We start from the raw sequence: 22,160 nt of genomic DNA, 5'->3' as shown, positions 1-22,160 counted from the left end.
CCATAAATCGATTTTTATATGAAAAACCTAAAATCGGCTGTAGATCCTTAAATAGTGGCCCAATCGACAAAATAATAATAATCTGTGATCACCTCTATTTTCCACCAAATATCGATTTTTATATGAAAAACCTAAAATCGTCTGTAGATCCTTAAATAATGGCCCAATCGACAAAATAATAATAATCTGTGATCACCTCTATTTTTCACCAAATATCGATTTTTATATGAAAAACCTAAAATCGGCTGTAGATCCTTAAATAGTGGCCCAATCGACAAAATAATAATAATCTGTGATCACCTCTATTTTCCACCAAATATCGATTTTTATATGAAAAACCTAAAATCGGCTGTAGATCCTTAAATAATGGCCCAATCGACAAAATAATAATAATCTGTGATCACCTCTATTTTTCACCAAATATCGATTTTTATATGAAAAACCTAAAATCGGCTGTAGATCCTTAAATAGTGGCCCAATCGACAAAATAATAATAATCTGTGATCACCTCTATTTTCCACCAAATATCGATTTTTATATGAATAACCTAAATTCGGCTGTAGATCCTTAAATAATGGCCCAATCGACAAAATAATAATAATCTGTGATCACCTCTATTTTCCACCAAATATCGATTTTTATATGAAAAACCTAAAATCGGCCGTAGATCCTTAAATAGTGGCCCAATCGACAAAATAATAATAATCTGTGATCACCTCTATTTTCCACCAAATATCGATTTTTATATGAAAAACCTAAAATCGGCTGTAGATCCTTAAATAATGGCTCAATCGACAAAATAATAATAATCTGTGATCACCTCTATTTTCCACCATAAATCGATTTTTATATGAAAAACCTAAAATCGGCTGTAGATCCTTAAATAGTGGCCCAATCGACAAAATAATGATAAGCTGTGATCACCTCTTTTTCTTTGTGTATATGGTTTGGAAAATTTATTTTTATTACAAAATAATGGTGGTACAACTACTGAGTTTACATATTTTCTTGTCAATCTCACCTAATTCGGAATATATTTAGGAATGATGCGTTGCTTAAAAAAAACTTGTATATTTTTTTAAAGTATATTATCTGGGTATTTCCCGCCTGTAAATGATAACCAAATGACTATATTAAAATATTTTGATTGTGGTCCTCAACATGATAATATTGTTAGTTTAGTGAACAAATGCGCAAAGTCTATTTTTATAAAACTTACAGTATATGAAATAAACATTCTAGAATCGTTTATTTTTCTAAAGCTGTGTGCTGGAAGAACTAATATTTACTCATTAGTTAAGACATTTTTGTCATAATAGCTCCCTTTGAAATATTATAGAGCAACGCTATTAATATCAGTGCAATAGATGGCAAATTTCTGTGTAATTTTACTTATAATCTGGCTTTATATTAAAAGTGGACTTAGAGCCTTTACAATCTAAGCTAACGAGAATAATATGTCAAACGTAATGGTGTAATTAAGTACGGAATTACACGTACGGAATTATTGCTTATGCCTGCTGTATTCCAAAAAAAAAACCGCTCAATTCAGGTGCAATAAAAAACAATTAAGGCACAGTGGAACTAGAATGTACAAAAGAAAGACAAATTGAATTTTCAAATGTTGGAAAATATCAACCAAATTGCAGTGCTCTGAATAGTAGCTATTCATTGGTAGTTTAGCTCAGACAACAACAAGAAATGGAGACGTAAATATGAATTTAGTTTAATTAAACTCTTTTCAAAGAAATGTATTTTTTGAGTTAAACTTTGTTTAACTAAACTCTTTAAAGAGAAGTCTAACTAAATCCATTAACTAGTTTCTGGATAAATTTATATTTCTGATTAAATCCTTTTGTTTGCATGATTTAAACCTATAAACCTAGTTTAACTAAACTCGTCTATTTTAAGTTTATCTAATTTCAGTGTTTCTTTTACAATTATTAAGAAAAAAACTTAGTTAAACTAAACCCTTTAAAGAGGAGTTTAACTAATTCTTTAACTATTTTCAGGTGAAATTTGTATTTCTGATTAATTTCTTGTGTTTGCATGATTTAAACTTACATAAACCTAGTTTAACTAAACTAGTCTAATTGAAGTGTAATTAAATTGTAAATTATTTTAAGCTTCATTATTTAATTTTTTTTTAGTTCTGGTAACCTTTGAGTTAAACTTAGTTTAATTAAACTCTTTAAAGAGAAGTTTAACTAAACCTTTAAATATTTTCAGGTTAAATTTGTATTTTAGATTAATTCCTTGTGTTTGTATGATTTGAACTTACATAAACCTAGTTTAACTAAACTCGTCTATTTCAAGTTTAACTAATTTTAGGGTTTCTGTTTACATATCTTAAATAGCAAAAAACTTAGTTTAACTTAACAATTTAAAGAGAAGTTTAAATTGTTTAGTTGGTTATTTTTTTGTGTATGTATGATTTAAACTTTTGTACATAAACCCAGTTTAACTTAACTCTCTTAATCAAAGTTGTTTTAATAACTGAAATCTACAGAAACCTAGTTTAACTAAAACGCTTAAGGTAAGTTTGCTTAAAATGTTAGGGATTTTATGGTTTATTTGTTATTTAAAATTGATTTTGGTTATTTTTTGTACATGTATGATTTAAAGTGACATAAACTAAGTTCAACTAAACACATCTAATTCTGAAATTTACAGAACCCTAGTTTAACTAAACTCGCTGTTTGGTTATTTCTTGTGTAGGTATGATTAAAACTTTTATTTATTAATTATTTATATTTCAGTGTATTTTTCAAGTTTGTTTATCTTAAGTAAAACCAAAACATAGTTCTCTTTTAAGAAAAGTTTAACTAAACTATGAAATATTTCCAGATTCAATTGTTATGGTTGGTTAATTCCATTCATTGTAAATTCGTTTCAAAGCTTTTTTAAAAATTGTTCAGGCTTGTAAGACATGCATATCTAGAGTCTGGCTATTTGATCCCACTGTTTTTACGATACTTATCAATTTATTAACAGCCAACACGAAACTTTAACTCAATAAAGCATCAAATAGTTTTGTCTATTCACTTAAATATAAATATGAAATGTCATTTTTAGTTTTCATTAATTTATTTGAATTCTAAACATACACAATATTGTATTAAAAATAAAATAAAAATTAGTTTAAAAAATCCTCTATATCAAGACCATGGACTCGCATGCCAAAAATGTTTGTCTGATTGGCGTTTTACACATCTTGAGTTATATAGTGTTTGCTTTGGAACCTCTAATAAAAGCCATACGAATAATAAATTCTAAAGAAAATGGTAAGATAAATTAAATATTAAAATAAACTAACTAACTTGTCAATAATTAATTTGTTCGATATTTATTTAAATACCTGGAAGAACACAATCTTATTTTGTATTTTGCTGTGTTTGGATTTTATGTTTTAGTGACCATTTTAGCGGGTTTGATGATGCGAGGTGTGGTTAAGGTAGCAGCAAATAATTGATATTTTATATATAAAAACACAATGAAAATAAAAAATTTCTTTCAATTCAGCAACGTCATTTACTAGTGGCTCCCTTCTTAATCTTTATCATTCTTGTATTGGCCGCCTGTATAATTATGTTTTTAATCGAAGAGTTTCAAGGAGCATTTTACTTTATAGAAGATTCTTTTTATCCAATAGGTAGGTTTTATTTTTGTGTATACCCCCAATATACTTTATTTTTAAATATTTTAAATTATTTTTAAGATTAACTAATATATACTTGTTCATATTTTTAGCTGTACAAATCCTAATTCTCTATCCCATTTACACTTTGTTTGTGAAGCTTCGCAAAAAGTCCCTAAAAGAAAAATCCCTGGCCAAGTCAACCGAGCTTTTAAAGCAAACATGATATAAATATTATAATAATACGTATAATGTCTTTTGTAATTAAATTTTAAATTATTATTCAATAAAGAAAGACATGTACAAGACAACGATTTATGCTCAAAAGATTTATTTATACTCTGCTATGTCCTGGCGACTCATATTGAGGTGTTGTGCATTGCTATGTTAATTTACATTGTCATGTCATGTCATTGTAATGCAGCCAACATTTTTTAACCGAGTCATAAAGATTGCCAGCTGTTTTATGACTTAAAAATGCTGGATTTACAATAGATGGCGTATCTTTTGAATGCGGTTTTTGTTTTTAATAACTTATATGTCATTTTGAAGGGTACATATCTGTCCTTTATTCTCACGTAGTTATTGAACTTTATAGTGTAAAAAACAAAGTTTTCTTTTGCTTCTAAAATGTCGAATTTTATAGCACAAAGCGTTATATGCGGGAAGTTTTGCGTTACTTCTTTCATTTAAAAAAAAATGCCGCTAAAGCTCGCCGATTGCTTATCAATGCTTATGGTGAATGTCTTTCATGGGTTTCAACGTAATATAGATTTGTTCGTACTAGTGATGTTGACACGGAAGACAAAGATCGCCCGAGCCACCTAAAAAAGTTTGAAGGATTCATCAAAATCCAAGGGAATTGGTTACCATACGAATCGAAGTCGAGAGACCAGAAAAGAAATTATGCTTGAAAGCTTTAAAAGAAAATCATTTTTGCACCGAATCATTACTTCCGATGAAAAATAGATCCATTGCGATAACCCGAGGCGTAAGAGTTCGTATATGAAACCCGGCCAAGCAGCCGAACCGACACCAAAGCCAAATATCTATGGCGCTCAGATAATTCTCTGTATTTGGTGGAAGCAAAAAGGTCCTATCTATTATGAGCTGATGAAATTTGACCAGACCATCACAGGGAACCTGTACCGACAACAACTGATTCGTTTGAAGCGATCATTGGCCGAACATGAAACCGTACATTTCCATCATGACAACGCTAGGACTGCAAGGACTGTTAAAACGTCTTTAGAATGAAATGGTTTGGAAGCTTTGTTTCACCCGATTTATAGTCCAAACCGTGCCCCATCCGACTACTATTGGATTCGATCGATGCAGAACGCTCTCTCGTGGAAAAGTTTATAGCTAATAATGGCCAATACTTTGAATAAATTGTACAAATTTTTCATAATTTTATCTAGTACCCATACAAATGTCCCCCAGGAATACTGATTGAGCAATCCTGATAAAATGTTGCACAAATTTGTTCTAAGTATTCTGAATGCTTAATAAACTACCAACTACCAATGAACAAAAACATATTTTTTTTGTAATCTTGCTATGGTTTTTTTAAGGTAAAGGGTGTCTTTTTCAAGACGATAGAACTTGAAATAGAAATAGAATTTTTGTCAACTTTTTTGAGCATTGCTGGCCGAATAACACGAATAATGTTGACCTCCAAGACGTCAATTGTTTCTGCTTTATCAGTAGAAACCAGTAACAACACGTGGCCCCACAGAAAATAATCGAGAGGTGTTAAGGCCAATTGTCAGCTACATTTCTCGAAATCAAATTATCTCCTAATTTTTATATCAATAAATCGATGGTTGCGGTTAAGCCAAAAATTATTCTTATCGCAGAGCACAATTTTGCGACAAGTTGCGCGAAGCAAATTAAATCGGTATAGATGGCGTTCAATCTATTCATGATGATTTACACACTTGCGTAAGTTCTATCGATCTTAAAAAACACCCTTTATTATTTATTTATATGCATTTTTAAAAAAAATAGTTTCAGCGTAAAAATCTCTGGGTTTTTCCCGCCTCAAAGTCATAAGAGAATTTTCAATTCAAATACATAAAAAAATGTATAAAGTAGATTAATTTTCTTACACACACTAATGATCCAGAGTCATTCGTACACATTATTTTGCAAAGTGGCGTAATTCAAGTACAATGGTCAATTAAGACACGGTGGAGCGAAAAGTGATAAAATTAATGAAATCAAATAAAGAGATGAAAAATATTTTCGTCTATGTTATGTAGATTTTTAAATTTTTAACTATTATTTTAAAATATTTGTACAATATAAATTTATTCAAAGTATTGACCATTGCTGGCTATGACCTATACTCATCTTTCTGGCAATATATGGATTCCCAGCCAAAAAAAACTGCTCAACTTTTGAGTCCAAGAACGAATCAAGCCAATTTGGGATACTCTGTTCCAAAGGGAAGCGTATTCCAGAGAGAGAGTTCTGCATCGATTGATACAAATAGTAGTGGGACGGGGCAAGGTCTGAACTATTATGCGGGTGAGGCAAAACTTCCCAACCACTTCATTCTACAGACTTTTTAACAGCTATTGCATAATGTGGCCGAGCATTGTCATGATGGTCATAAGCGTAGCTAGACTATTATTCTGGGGTGGGCAAGTGGCCTTCCAAATAGTAAAAATAAAAAAAAAATTTTATAAAAAAAATAATTTTTTATTAAAACAAAACTAAAATAGCACAAAAATTCAGTTTGCTAACATAACTACTTCATTTTTAATATTTAAAACTGCTAATTTATTTTATAAAATATTTTTATATATTTAACTTCCAATAATCAACTGAAGGAATAGAATCCGGCAAATCCAGATTTTAGCTTTTACCTAATGTTGATTCTATATAAAAATCTTCAAGAACACTTTTAATTACAGCGTAATTTTTAATTACTGACTTACAATTTTCATATCTACAACTCCATCTAGTTGTGCAAAGGCTGTTTATTTTATACTGTTTAATTTGAAGAGCTTGGCTTAGGCTTTTTAAATCATTATTATTTTCTGGTTTCGAAAAGTGAATGCATAAAGCCTCTATGCCCATGGTAGGCGTTCATATTGTTCAGGTTACGATGATTTTCGTCAAACAACCCGAATGTGAACAAAAGAGCGTAAAAATACACACAATTCATTCAGTTTCTTGATGTTGTTGTGGATATTTTATTTTTTACCCAAAAGAGCACACAAATTAAATGCATCTTTTTGCCTACCAATGCTCTATGCTAATAATGTTTGCGCTGATGATACGTGTGAACACGAATCCACAATAACTAAGTTTAGCCTGTCGGATAAACAATGAACCGAAATGGCTTGCGGATTTGACTCCTTTATTTTAGCTTGTAAAATCCAAACATTACATGTGCTCCGTTGTACGATTGGCATTGGAATATTTTTTAACTTTTAGGGTTCCAAAAACCCAATGATTAATGTTCTAGGGCACAGCAATCTCTTAACGAAACAATCTACAAATCCAAAAAAATCTTTCTGCGACTTTCCAAATTTTTATCTGGGGTGGGCAGATGCGAGTCTGGGGTGGTTTTGCTCATCCCAGCACCCCCTTATCTACGCCAATGATGATGGTTTCAATGCTCGCTCAGTTGTATTCGGTACAGGTTCAATGTGATGGTCTGCTCAGATTTGAGCAGCTCATAATAGATAGAATCTTTTTGTTCCCATCAAATACAGATGATTGTCATTGCGCCATGGATACTTAGCTTTGATGTCGATTCGCCTGGTTGGCCGGGCGATGCGGTGCAAAAAAGATTTTCTTTTATAGCGTTCAAGCTTCATTTCGGACATGCAAAATCGGCTTTCAAGGTCTCTCGGCATCAATTCGTATGGTACTTAATGTCCCTGCTATTGGATGAATCCTGCTGATCGCAAACGTTTACTGCATGAGTACCTCCCAATGATTTTTTTTTTTTGGCTGGCCTGATCGATCTTTTTCTTCTGTGTCAAAATCACCACTTCTGAACCGCACAAAGCATCTCTCGTACGTTGAAACACTTTCACCATAAGCTTTGGTGAGCAATCGGAGTGCTTTCAATCGGCACATTTTTTTCAAATTAAAGAAGTAAAGCAAAACTTCCCGCATATGACGCTTTGTTGGTACAAAATTCGACAGCAAAAAAAAAAAAAAAAAAAACGTGGTTATTAACACTATAAAGTTCAATAATTAAGTGAGCATAAACGACAGATATGTTTCCTTCAAAATGTCATATAAGTGATTAAAAACAAAACCGGCGCACAGTGGTTTAGAAATGTTTTTTGTTTGGAAATAATTCGGTATCTCGGGAACTGTTGGAGATATTGTTATGAAATTTCACATGGTTGGAGCTGAATTGCTTTCGAATTGATTTACAGTTCTTCAGCTTGCTAAGGGAAATGGGGGCCCCTCAAATTTGGTCACTCCGGGTCTCAAATTTGTTAAAAAAAAATCGCCAAAAATCCATTTATGATCCGAATAAGCTGAAAGTTAAAATATAAATAGTCCTTGAGAAGACCTACAAAAAATATGCTTACACATTTTCAAATTTTTAATTTTTCCTAACACGGGGAGAATGTGTTCCAAAAACTGAGTTTTTTTAGAAAAGTGTCTACTGTGACTTTATTTACCGTTTTTTTAAATAAGATAGGGTTATACAATTATGAAGCTTTTTCGAGAATCGGTGCTTTGCGTTTATAGAATTTTTTTACTCCAACCGATTTTTTTTTTTTTTTAATTGGCCAAGTTTGTATAGGTCTGGAGGGGACTCGGTCTGCTTAAGTAAGCCAAATTTTACTTTATACGCTTTTACTTTTCAAATCATATAAACAATTTATAAAGTCTCGAAGAAAATTTATTTCTACAAAAGAAAAAATATAGGGACTTTTTTTGGGAAAAAAAAAATAAAAAATACCGTCCATTTTATGTGTTCCAACTTTGTATGAAATAACTGTCAGCAAGTTGTTTGATATTTTTTAGAATTGTATCACCAATTTCGACGCTCCGTCGGCTCTCCATATCTAAAAAGCCAAAAAAAAAAGATCGAGCAAAATTAAAAAAATTAATAAATAAATAAACCTAAATATCTCTTCAACTAAAATATATAACTGAACTAAAATATAGGTGACCAACTTTGAAGGGCCACGTACTGGCCCCCATTACCCATAGGAAGTTAAACAACTGTAAAACATTTCGAAAACACTTCGACTCCAACCGTGTGAAATTTCGTAATAATATCTCCAACAGTTTCCAAGATACCGAATTATTTCCAAAAAAACGTTTGTAAAACACAGTGGCGCACAGTGGTATGAGAAAACAAAAATAGGGAAATAAATCTGTAACTTCTAAACCCTTAGTCCGATTTCAATTAAATTTCACAAGAGCAAATGGGAAGTGCTGTTGAGTTTAAGTTTTGAATCTGGACCTCATGAGCCTACCAGGAGCTGAGCCAGGGGTCCCCAAATTAGGACACCTCGGGTATGGTCAATTTTAAAAATTATCCTATTACTTCGTTTGTGTTCCGATTTCAAAAAAATTACATACAAATTCTCAGCGAGTTGTTAGCTTTTCCCTAATTAATTTGCCACGTAAAAAACATAATGTAGACATGTTATATTTCAATGGATAGAAGATTTTGTCTACTTTCCAATAATGTATATAACTTTTGACAATGAACATATTTATGGAATACTTTTTTGAAAAATATGACAAAAAATGCTTTTTAATGAGATACAAATTTTTCAAATTGAAATAAAAATTTTATTTATGAATATTTTGTAATGAAATTTTACACTTATATAGATTTTTTGTTGAAAATGGAAAAATTAAAACAAATTTTGAAATTCGTAATCAGGAATCCTGCAAATCCCAAAAAAGTATTGAAAAATTCCAAAAATGGTATTTTTTCGTTTTTTGGCTATAATATCCATACTAGGCGCGGGGTTATCGGAACCCTTTACAAAATAATTAAGAACATATTGGGCCATCTAAAATAGATTATTATAATTTGGTATCGACTATGCGATTTGAGAATTTTTGCTCTAAAGTTGAATTTTACATAAAAAATAGGCATTTTTTGAATGGACCTGGTCCCCTCGGTATCAAAAATTATAATTTTTTTTCACATAAAATATCATAAAAAAGTACAAATTCATTATACATCCTGTTTAGAAATTTTTTATATAACTTAAAAAGAATAAAAGTACTTTTTCCCCAAAAAATAGCGAAAAATCATATTTTTTATTTATTTAAATTCAAATGCATGTAACTTTGGACTCAGTCATGATTTTTAACCAATTCTTTCTTTATTTGATATATACATCTGTTGTTAATCCTATACAAAAAGTGGAGAAATTCGGGAAATATTTGGAACCGCGGTCATCAAAAAACTGGAGTAGGGTGTGTAAAAATTTTGAAAATTTAATTTTCAAATGCGAATATCTCCTAAGCTATAAAAGATAATTGATAGCTACAACGATGTTATGTATTTTATGTAGTGCTCGATGAGAAGATTCTATATATGTAAGTTTTTTTTAAATCGGAACACAATCGAAGAAATAGGATCATTTTTAAAATTGAACATACCCGAGGTGTCCTACTTTAGGGACTCCTGGTCCCGCTTGTGGTAGGGCCATGAGGTCCAAATTCAAAACTTAAACTCGACAACACTTCCTCTTTGCGCATGTGAAATTTCATTCAAATTGGAAGTTACAGATTTAGAAGTTACAGATTTATTTCCATCTTTTTTTTCTCATACCACTGTGCGATGCATTCATTTGCATAGCTTTTAAAACCCCATTTAATTGTTTTGTCCCACAGCAGTTGGTTTTTTTTGTAATTCTTATCAATTTATTGAGAGAACACCAACCAATGAAACTAGTGCATCAAACATTTTCCGTTCGAATATATAAAATAAAGCATTTGTTCTCATAAATTTATTACAATACCAAAATTACAAGCAGCAACATATCAAACTTAGGAAATATTGAATAATAAGTTTAAAAAATATTGTCTTCAACATGAATATGGACAATCATTCGAAAAATGTTTGCCTCATAGGCGTTTTACACATCCTGGGTTACATAATATTTTCCCTGGATCCTGTAACGAGAGGTATTCGATTTCTAAATTCAAATGATAATGGTAAGATCAAGTTACAAGTACATATTTATACGTAAATACTTATTGTATTGAATTTTTATTTAAACAGATAATGTTACCCTTGGCAGCGAAACCATTTTTCTCTTGGCCGTTGCTGGATTTTTTTTATTGCTGGCAATTTTAGAGGGTGTAATGATTCGGGGTGTGATTAAGGTTGGTTTGAATAGTTAAAACAAACATATTTTTAATATTAATTGTATTTTTTTTTTGGTTTGCAATTCAGCAACGTCATTTATTAGTGGCTCCTTTCCTAGTAATTTTTTCCCTCTTGTTGGCTACCACCATAATTTTGTTATTAATACATTTGATAATAGAAATTCACGCAACACTTTACTATATCAAAGATTTTTTGTATATAATTGGTGAGTTTTTCTCTCTTTTACCTTTAAACTGTTTAATTTGAAAAGTATTTTTCATTCCTTTTTTCTTCAGGAGTACAAATCATGTCCATCTATCCCATTTACACTTTGTATTCGAAACTTCGCTTAAGATCGCTAAAGGAAAAATCACTTGCAGAGAACGAAAAGGAGAGGATGGCTTGTTGACGCATTTTAAAGGACATTTATTACTGTTTAGTACAAAGTTTATGTGAATAATTATGTAGAAATTTAATAATATTAATAAAAAAAGTGTCTTGCTTTAAACAAAATACAAATTAATAAGCCATCATTGATTGGACTGTGTGCTTAGCCGTCTAATCGCAATAAAATAGTGGTCCAAATAGATAAAGAATGATAATCTGTGATCACTTTATTTTTAACCAAAAACTTAATTTTCATATATAAGTGGATAAGTATAAAAAATACAGCAATCACTGTTCCATGATTCGGAATTATCGTGGCGATACGGATCGCGATCCATCGATACACGTTCAAGAAATATCGTGGTCACTATAATATTGTTACGAAATTGTACTTGAATTCAAATATAACGATTTTAAGGGCTGATTTAAAAGTAGCATAATGCTTTCAAATAATAGTGCTGTAATAGCAAACTGTAACATATCTGTGGGCATTATTAAATAAAAGCTTTCAGTTGACCATTGATCGTAAGTTGGCAACGCTGTTTGCTGCGACCGTATATTCGAATTCGAATATTCAGTTAAAGAACATTGTAGAAATAGAGCTTTGTAGATGGTAATGCTTTATGTTTCTTCTTTGAAAAATATTTAATTTTTTCAAATATTTTTCAAGTTTATGAAATTGTGCATGAAATTTACACTTTTTTCTGCCAAGAGGAGCACCCAACGACTAAAACTAATTCGGGTACACTGAATTCAGTGGTACTAGTTATACCCTACACCACCATGGTGGGGAGGGTATAATGCGTTTGTGCAGATGTGTGTAACGCCCAAAAATATCAGTCTAACACCACCTTAAAGTATAGAATCACTTTCTGAGTCGATTAACCGATGTCCGTCCGTCCGTCTGGCTGGTTGGCTGGCTGTCCATGTAAACTTTGTGCGCAGAGTATAGGTCGCAATTTTGAAGATATTTCGATCAAATTTGGTACATATTACTTTTTCGGCCCAAGGACCAAGCCTATTGAAACTGGCTGAAATCGGTCTATTATTTCACCTAGCCCCCATACAAATGTCCCCTCTAAATTGGACTTTATCGGTCATAAATGTTTAATTTATCTATGTATCTACACAAATTTCGCTCCAAATAAGTTTTATATATACAAAATTCATGTCACCAAATTTTGTTACGATCGGTCCATAATTAGTCATAGCTCCCATATAGACCCGCTTCCGAAAATCACTTTAACGTGCATAAATCACTTAAAAATGTTGGTATACACACAAAATTCAACATAAATAACTTTCATATAGACATAAATCACACGACCTAATTTTATGGTGATCGGTCCATAATTGATCATAGCTCCCATATAAGGCCCCTTCGAAAAATCACTCAAAAATATAAATTATTGATATTTTAAAAGAAAAATATTTTTACTCATTTACTTGGTGTAGGGTATTATATGGTCGGGCTTGACTGACCATACTTTCTTACTTGTTTTTTAAATATTTTTTTTCGAAAGATTGAAGAAAGAGCTATCTAAACTATTTGGGACACATTTTGCTAAGAATAATAGGTAATAAGCAGGGAAACCAAAATATGCAAATGCATGTTTTTTCTGGTGAGTCTAATGAGCACATGGATAAGATATTTACACGTTTCAGAACTATTTAAGAATTTTGGCATCGATTTGTTAGTGCATATTTTTGCATATTTTACCCTTAAATTAATATTTTTGCATATATTTGTTTTAAGAGCATATTTTTGCGTATTAAGAGCATATTTTACTGTTTAATAGCATATTTTGAGTTTATCAAAAACAAGTTTGGTCTTATTTATTTTTCGCTGTTGTGTTACAGGTTTTTACTTCCTTTGTTTAAAATTCAAAATTGAAAAATAGATGGCTTTTCACCAAAAAAAAAAAATTTAAAAAACAGAAATTTTTTTTAAAATTTAAAATAACAATTCGAAAAATTTTTTTATCCAAAAAATGAAAAAACTGAAAAAAAATTTTTGTTCACCTAAAAATATTTAAATTTTTTTATTTTGAAGTATAATTAGGTGAAGGGTATATAAGATTCGGCACAGCCGAATATAGCTCTCTTACTTGTTTTAATATAAAATAAGCACTATTTTAATAATAGCTCCATCTAAATATCAAATTTTAGTTCTAATTCAAACTTAACCGTTCTAAGTGTTAAAGAAATATTGTCTTTTAAATTTGCTCCTGTAACATCAGTTGATGTCGAAAGAACATTTTCTATATTTAAAAATGTTTTCAGATCCAATAGACAACGATTTTTATTTGAAAATTTAAGTAAATTTTTTTTGGTTAAAAATTATGTAAAAGTTTGTTTTTTAAAGAGCATATTTTTTAAATTTTAAGAGCATATTTTAAAGTTTTTACTGCATATTTAAAGCGCCTAAAACTCTTTTTTTAGAGCATATTTCCGGTTTCCCTGGTAATAAGTTACATGGATAAGAAAAAACCCCTGTTTGACCAAAATGTCAAAATGTTGGTGAAACAGGGAGTTCTCGACCGATCTTGTTGAAAAATTGTGTCTGAGTTACTATGCAATAGAACTAACCTTGGTGCAAATTTCATCCCGATCGGAAGACATCGATTTCAAAAGTTGGTTCACTTGACATGAAATGCCCCATATACATTTTTAATTTTATTATGTTTTTTATTTTAATTACTAACAACTACTTTTTTTAAACTAAAAATGGTTCTTCATTAAATTTTCATTAAGACTGCAAAAAATATTCAATTGCAACAAATTTATTAAAAAAAAAAATTAGGATACTACCTAAAATAAGGTAAAAACGAATTATTAATTAATTCCTCAAAGCGTATACGTTATTTTGTTCAAGAAAATTATATACTTGATGATACTTTAGTTTCAATTTTGGTTATAACTTGGTTATTTTTGATAGTAAAATTTTAAAATTTTGTACACATATGTAATATGAAGTAGTGAATCGTAATCAATAATAAAATCAGTTTCGAATTTTTTGATGATACGTTGTTTTGCATTTTAGGTGACGATATGTATATATATTCTGGATCGTTATAGATAGCGTAGTCGATATAGCCATGTCCGTCTGTAGTTATGTTGAAATAAACTTTCTGTATCCCCCAAATAACTTGCATACACGATTCATACATTAATATACCGGGAATTGTCCCGGTTCGGTGAATATTTAAAATCCAGAAAAAACCAGGACAACCTCGATTTTTGGCATATTTTTTATCTATGTATATCTGGATTACTAAGTCATTTATATAGACAATATGTATATCCAATAATATATATTTCAAATATCTTTGCAGTGGCGTCTATAAGGACAAAGTAAATCGGACCTACAAAGGGTTAAAATCTGAAAAAATATTTTTTACCCCGAATTTTTTTTTCACCAAAAAAAATTTTTGTTATAAATTTCTTTCCCAAATAAATTTAAAAAAAATTTGAAAATTTAAAAAGTTTAAAAAAATCGTAAAAAAATTTAGCAATAAAACTTTTTCGCTAATAAATTAAAAAAAAAATTTAATTTTAAAAAAAAGTTTTTTTAAATTTTTGTTTACACAAAAATATTTAAAATTTTTATTTTAAAGTATAATTTGGTGAAGGGCATATATGATACGGCACAGCCGAATATAGCTCCCTTACTTATTTAATATAACATTGGTAACATTGTTACTTTTAATGCAACGATTCGACACTCGATCATTCTTTCTATAGATTTCGTCACGAGAAATAGAATTTAAGTTTAAAAATAAGATTGATATTAATAATCATACCGACTACTATTGAGAAAGTAAAACTCCGCTGTATTTACTTTGCATTTTTTTATAATTCTACTGAGAGTATGATAGCCGTAACATATAAATTACAGCCACACTAGTGTTAACCGCACTTGTTTCGAATTAATTTTGATATGTCAGTAAAACCGCATCACTGGAAAGTTTTCTGATATTTTGGAACTCACTCGATTACTCACATTAGCAAAAAACCAGATTAATAGTTTGTGTATTTTTAAACACTGCACTACGACTGAAGCGAAACCATAAAGTAAATAAATTCAGGATTCTTAGTGACTGTGAAGTCAAGAAGTTAAGCCCCCAGAATTTAATTGTAAAAGAATGTATAAAATTTTATAATATTTATTGCATTATTTAAAAAAAAAGAATTACATAATTAAATTATTATTAATATTAAAAAATAGACAATTGTCCAATTCTCAAGCGGTGTCGTCGTAGCGTTGTAAGTTGTATGTCATAAATATTTATTTAATTCGATACAAAAACAAAACAAAACAACATACAACGATACAAAGCTACGACACCGATTGTGAATTGGTTAAATAAATTGCTCGAATATTTAATATTTTCACCAAAATTACTCAATTTTAATTTCTACACATATTGGGATATTTTGTTGGGATATGATCTAAACAACCTTCAATATTTTTTTGTCGTATATCTCTAAACAGAGAAAATATAAGCCATATTACTACGCCTGCAATAACTGCAAAGATTAACAATAAAATATCATAAAAATAAAAAATTAATAAAAAATTAAAGGTTATTATAGTTCGCTTAACTTACCCAGTCCAAATATATGGGAAAGAAAGTAACCCACATATAAGTGGAAATAACCTAGGCTCCTTATTAGTTCTATTGATTTGTATACGTAAGCAATGGCACTAAGTATCAGCCAGGGAAGCATCAAATTGTGACGTTTCTATATATTAACATATATGTATAATTGAATTTATTGGGCTCTTTACAAATTTAGTTGAACATACCTTTACTATACCAAATATGAGTAGAGCAGATACAGCCGTCAATATTACAAATATTATTATTAAAATAATAAAGAATGCATTAAATGCATCTGGAGTTAAATATATAAAAAAAAAACAAAGAGAAATATTATTATACAATATGTATAAAAGGAATATGCAAAAAAAGGCTTGACTAACCACTATATAAATTTGATACATCATGGCTACCTTAGTAAAATTATAAATTTTGTTAGACGTTTCTCCACATAATTAATGACAACTCAACAAGTTTTAGTCCGATGCTATTAAAATAAACTTACAAAAGTTGAGATTTACATAACCTTTAATCCGTTTATATATTGCGTTTCAATCGGCTTAGTAGTTTCTCAGTTATAATAACAAATTGAAGCAATTGTTATTATAACTCCGAAAATGAGCGAATTCACTTAATTGTGAATAAATTCGAAAAGAATCAATCGATTTTTATGGTCGATATCTCATTTTGTTCCTATTACATGTGGATTTGCGATAAAGCAATAAATCTGAACAATTTCTGCCATTTTAAATTTTTCATATTTTTTTAAAAATAAAAAAATTTGCTATTTTCACGTAAAAAATATATTTTTTGCTTCAATTTGTTATTACAACTCCGAAACTATGGAGCTGATTGAAAGGCAATATATATGTGAAAATTTGTACAAAGCATGGGGAAAATGCTTTCAAAATTCAATCAATCTAAAGATGAACACTAACTACTCAATATTATGTATATCAAACAAAAAATTACAATTTTGTGAAAATGAGCGAATTCACTTAATTGTGAATAAATTCGAAAAGATTCAATCGATTTTTATGATCGATATCTCATTTTGTTGCTATTATATGTGGCTTTGCGATAAAGCAATAAATCTGAACAATTTCTGCCATTTTCAATTTTTCATAATTTTTTTAAAATAAAAAAATTTGCTATTTTCATGTAAAAAATATATTTTTTGCTTCAATTTGTTATTACAACTCCGAAACTATGGAGCTGATTGAAAGGCAATATATATGTGAAAATTTGTACAAAGCATGGGGAAAATGCTTTCAAAATTCAATCAATCTAAAGATGAACACTAACTACTCAATTTTATGTATATCAAACAAAAAATTACAATTTTGTGAAAATGAGCGAATTCACTTAATTGTGAATAAATTCGAAAAGAATTAATCGATTTTTGCAATCGATATCTCATTTTGTTCCTATTATATGTGGCTTTGCAATAAAGCAATAAATCTGAACAATTTCTGCTTAGTAATCGGCTTAGTAGTTTCTCAGTTATAATAACAAAATGAAGCAATTGTTATTATAACTCCGAAAATGAGCGAATTCAATTAATTGTGAATAAATTCGAAAAGAATTAATCGATTGTTGCAATCAATATCTCATTTTGTTCCTATTATATGTGGCTTTGCGATAAAGCAATATACCTGAACAATTTCTGCCGTTTTAAATTTTTCATAATTTTTTTAATATAAAAAAATTTGCTATTTTCACGTAAAAAATATATTTTTTGCTTCAATTTGTTATTACAACTCCGAAACTATGGAGCTGATTGAAGGGAATATATATGTGAAAATTTGTACAAAGAATGGGAAAAATGTTTTCAAAATTCAATCAATCTAAAGATGAGCACTAACTACTAAATTTTATGTATATCAAACAAAAAATTACAATTTTGTGAAAATGAGCGAATTCACTTAATTGTGAATAAATTCGAAAAGAATCCATCGATTTTTATGATCGATATCTCATTTTATTGCTATTACATGTGGCTTTGCGATAAAGTAATATATCTGAACAATTTCTGGTGTTTTAGATTTTTTATGATTTTTTTAAAACAAAAAAATTAGCTATTTTCACATAAAAAATATATTTTTTGTTTCAATTTGTTATTACAACTCCGAAACTATGGAGCTCATTGAAAGGCAATATATATGTGAAAATTTATACAAAGCATGGGGAAAATGTTTTCAAAATTCAATCAATCTAAAGATGAACACTAACTACTCAATATTATGTATATCAAACAAAAAACTAAAATTTTGTGAAAATGAGCGAATTCACTTATTTGTGAATAAATTCGAAAAGAATTAATCGATTTTTGCAATCAATATCTCATTTTGTTCCTATTAGATGTGGCTTTGCGATAAAGCAATAGACCTGAATAATTTCTGCCGTTTTAAATTTTTCATAATTTTTTTAAAATAAAAAAATTTGCTATTTTCACGTAAAAAATCTATTTTTTGCTTCAATTTGTTATTACAACTCCGAAAATATGGAGCTGATTGAAAGGCAATATATATGCGAAAATTTGTACAAAGAATGGGAAAAATGTTTTCAAAATTCAATCAATCTAAAGATGAACACTAACTACTCAATATTATGTATATCAAACAAAAAATTACAATTTTGTGAAAATGAGCGAATTCACATAATTGTAAATAAATTCGAAAAGAGTCAATCGATTTTTATGATCGATATCTCATTTTGTTGCTATTACATGTGGTTTTACGATAAAGCAATATATATGAACAATTTCTGCCATTTTCAATTTTTCATAATTTTTTTAAAATAAAAAAAATTTGGTATTTTCACATAAAAAATATATTTTTTGCTTCAATTTGTTATTATAACTCCGAAACTATGGAGCTGATTGAAGGGAATATATATGTGAAAATTTGTACATAGCATGGGGAAAATGTTTTCAAAATTCAATCAATCTAAAGATGAACACTGACCACTCAATTTTATGTATATCAAACAAAAAATTACAACTTTGAGAAAATGAGAGAATTCACTTAATTGTGAATAAATTAGAAAAGAATTAATCGATTTTTACAATCAATATCTCATTTTGTTCCTATTACATGTGGTTTTACGATAAAGCAATATATCTGAACAATTTCTGCCATTTTCAATTTTTCATAATTTTTTTAAAATAAAAAAATTTGCTATTTTCACGTAAAAAATCTATTTTTTGTTTCAATTTGTTATTACAACTCCGAAACTATGGAGCTCATTGAAAGGCAATATATATGTGAAAATTTATACAAAGCATGGGGAAAATGTTTTCAAAATTCAATCAATCTAAAGATGAACACTAACTACTCAATATTATGTATATCAAACAAAAAACTAAAATTTTGTGAAAATGAGCGAATTCACTTATTTGTGAATAAATTCGAAAAGAATTAATCGATTTTTGCAATCAATATCTCATTTTGTTCCTATTAGATGTGGCTTTGCGATAAAGCAATAGACCTGAATAATTTCTGCCGTTTTAAATTTTTCATAATTTTTTTAAAATAAAAAAATTTGCTATTTTCACGTAAAAAATCTATTTTTTGCTTCAATTTGTTATTACAACTCCGAAAATATGGAGCTGATTGAAAGGCAATATATATGTGAAAATTTGTACAAAGAATGGGAAAAATGTTTTCAAAATTCAATCAATCTAAAGATGAACACTAACTACTCAATATTATGTATATCAAACAAAAAACTAAAATTTTGTGAAAATGAGCGAATTCATTTAATTGTGAATAAATTCGAAAAGAATCCATCGATTTTTATGTTCGATATCTCATTTTATTTTGATTATATGCGGCTTTGCGATAAAGTAATAAACCTGAACAATTTCTGCCATTTTCAATTTTTCATAATTTTTTTAAAATAAAAAAAATTTGGTATTTTCACATAAAAAATATATTTTTTGCTTCAATTTGTTATTATAACTCCGAAACTATGGAGCTGATTGAAGGGAATATATATGTGAAAATTTGTACATAGCATGGGGAAAATGTTTTCAAAATTCAATCAATCTAAAGATGAACACTGACCACTCAATTTTATGTATATCAAACAAAAAATTACAACTTTGAGAAAATGAGAGAATTCACTTAATTGTGAATAAATTAGAAAAGAATTAATCTATTTTTACAATCAATATCTCATTTTGTTCCTATTACATGTGGTTTTACGATAAAGCAATATATCTGAACAATTTCTGCCATTTTCAATTTTTCATAATTTTTTTAAAATAAAAAAATTTGCTATTTTCACGTAAAAAATATATTTTTTGCTTCAATTTGTTATTACAACTCCGAAACTATGGAGCTGATTGAAAGGCAATATATATGTGAAAATTTGTACAAAGCATGGGGAAAATGCTTTCAAAATTCAATCAATCTAAAGATGAACACTAACCACTCAATTTTATGTATATCAAACAAAAAATTACAATTTTGTTAAAATGAGCGAATTCACTTAATTGTGAATAAATTCGAAAAGAATTAATCGATTTTTACAATCAATATCTCATTTTGTTCCTATTACATGTGGTTTTACGATAAAGCAATATATCTGAACAATTTCCGCCATTTTCAATTTTTCATAATTTTTTTAAAATAAAAAAATTTGCTATTTTCACGTAAAAAATATATTTTTTGCTTCAATTTGTTATTACAACTCCGAAAATATGGAGCTGATTGAAAGGCAATATATATGTGAAAATTTGTACAAAGAATGAGAAAAATGTTTTCAAAATTCAATCAATCTAAAGATGAGCACTAACTACTCAATTTTATGTATATCAAACTAAAAACTAAAATTTTGTGAAAATGAGCGAATTCACTTAATTGTAAATAAATTCGAAACTAATTAATCGATTTTTATGATCGGTATCTAATTTTGTTCCTATTATATGTGGGTTTGCGATAAAGCAATATATCTGAATAATTTCTGGCGTTTTCGATTTTTTATGATTTTTTAAAATAAAAAAATTTGCTATTTTCACGTAAAAAATATATTTTTTGCTTCAATTTGTTATTAGAACTCCGAAACTATGGAGCTGATTGAAAGGCAATATATAAACGGATTAAAGGTTATGTAAATCTAATTTTTTCTAAGTTTACTATAGTAATATCAAACTAACCGTTTTTGAGTAATCATTAATTTTGTGGAAAAAGATCTAAAAAAAATTCACAATTTTACTTAATATTTTGAAAAAAACACTCCATAGAATTTAAAATTTGGACCATATTTGTACTACTGGAACCACAATACATCAAAATTGTGTAGTGGTTTAAAAAGCTTTTACAATTTTTTAGATTTTGTTGCCCTGTGTTATCTGAGTAATATCAGATCTCTGGAATCGGTAAATCTGTCGGCTTAGTATACCTTGGGAACAATCAAAATATGTGACAGCATCCTTATTCGTTTGTAATTCTGTCACACACATAATTCAAATTTAGGCCAAATTTTCTCTAATTGCATAGATAGCCCCAACCTTGGTACCCTCAATAGATCTAAAAATTCCATTTTTGATATTTTTGAAGGAATTTCTAAGGTCACCAGGTTTACCCACAATTTTAAATTGGATTTGGGGCTTCATATCATATATTTTCAATTAGTAATTGAATGTCTTATTTTTTTAAGTAAAAAAAAAATACATTTTGTCTCAACTTACTGCTCACATGTTGATGCGGTTGATGTTGCTCGACTTCCTTAAACATCATATTTACTCCCACTGCGCCAAGGATCGCATAAATGGTCGAACTAAAATAGATGAGGACACATATAATGCCAATGATCACACCCAGTGTGGAACGACTCAACAATTTCATTATTTTACAATTAGTTAAAGCTTTAGTTTTAAAAAATTTATTTTTCAAACTGTAAACAACTGAAAAATTGCTAAAGTATAGAACAGTACTATCAAGAGTTTACAATCCAACTGAATGTTGTAAATAAAAGTTTTGCATTATTAAGGTTCTGACCGCCAACTAATCATGTAAAGTAAAGTTTATTTATATTCAATAAATATCAAAGTTAATCATGATTTAAATAAAGAAACCAATGTTCAATATTATTAGAAAAGAGAAAACCATTAAATTCGCATTCTAATAACATTTAACTTTAATTTCTTTTTATAAATTATGATTAAATAAGTTTTGTATGTGATGAATCAAAAGAATTTTTT

General features: G+C 28.9%; 3 protein-coding genes across 3 annotated transcripts; 2 read left to right on the top strand and 1 right to left on the bottom strand.

Moving 5' to 3' along the window:
• Window positions 1-3,025: 3,025 nt before the first annotated feature.
• LOC135959908 (uncharacterized) lies at window positions 3,026-3,904 on the top strand. Its single transcript, XM_065511045.1, has 4 exons — window positions 3,026-3,284; window positions 3,366-3,454; window positions 3,523-3,652; window positions 3,751-3,904. Exons 1-4 carry the CDS (start codon window positions 3,167-3,169, stop codon window positions 3,861-3,863), a joined length of 450 nt encoding a protein of 149 aa, XP_065367117.1. The 5' UTR covers window positions 3,026-3,166; the 3' UTR covers window positions 3,864-3,904.
• A 6,670-nt stretch (window positions 3,905-10,574) lies between these two features.
• LOC135962394 (uncharacterized) lies at window positions 10,575-11,469 on the top strand. The gene is made up of 4 exons (XM_065514305.1): window positions 10,575-10,807; window positions 10,875-10,978; window positions 11,049-11,187; window positions 11,258-11,469. Exons 1-4 carry the CDS (start codon window positions 10,684-10,686, stop codon window positions 11,368-11,370), a joined length of 480 nt encoding a protein of 159 aa, XP_065370377.1. The 5' UTR covers window positions 10,575-10,683; the 3' UTR covers window positions 11,371-11,469.
• Window positions 11,470-15,498: 4,029 nt separating this feature from the next.
• On the bottom strand, window positions 15,499-21,903 carry LOC135962344 (uncharacterized). Its single transcript, XM_065514218.1, has 4 exons — window positions 21,648-21,903; window positions 16,159-16,247; window positions 15,959-16,094; window positions 15,499-15,878 (listed from the first exon to the last, which is right to left on the bottom strand). Exons 1-4 carry the CDS (start codon window positions 21,802-21,804, stop codon window positions 15,760-15,762), a joined length of 501 nt encoding a protein of 166 aa, XP_065370290.1. The 5' UTR covers window positions 21,805-21,903; the 3' UTR covers window positions 15,499-15,759.
• Between the last annotated feature and the right edge of the window lie 257 nt (window positions 21,904-22,160).

This window comes from Calliphora vicina, chromosome 5, assembly GCF_958450345.1.
Source record: "Calliphora vicina chromosome 5, idCalVici1.1, whole genome shotgun sequence".
NCBI classification, from domain to species: Eukaryota; Metazoa; Arthropoda; class Insecta; order Diptera; family Calliphoridae; genus Calliphora; species Calliphora vicina.
Note: the sequence above shows the minus strand (reverse complement) of the source record. Positions and strands in the feature narration are given on the sequence as shown.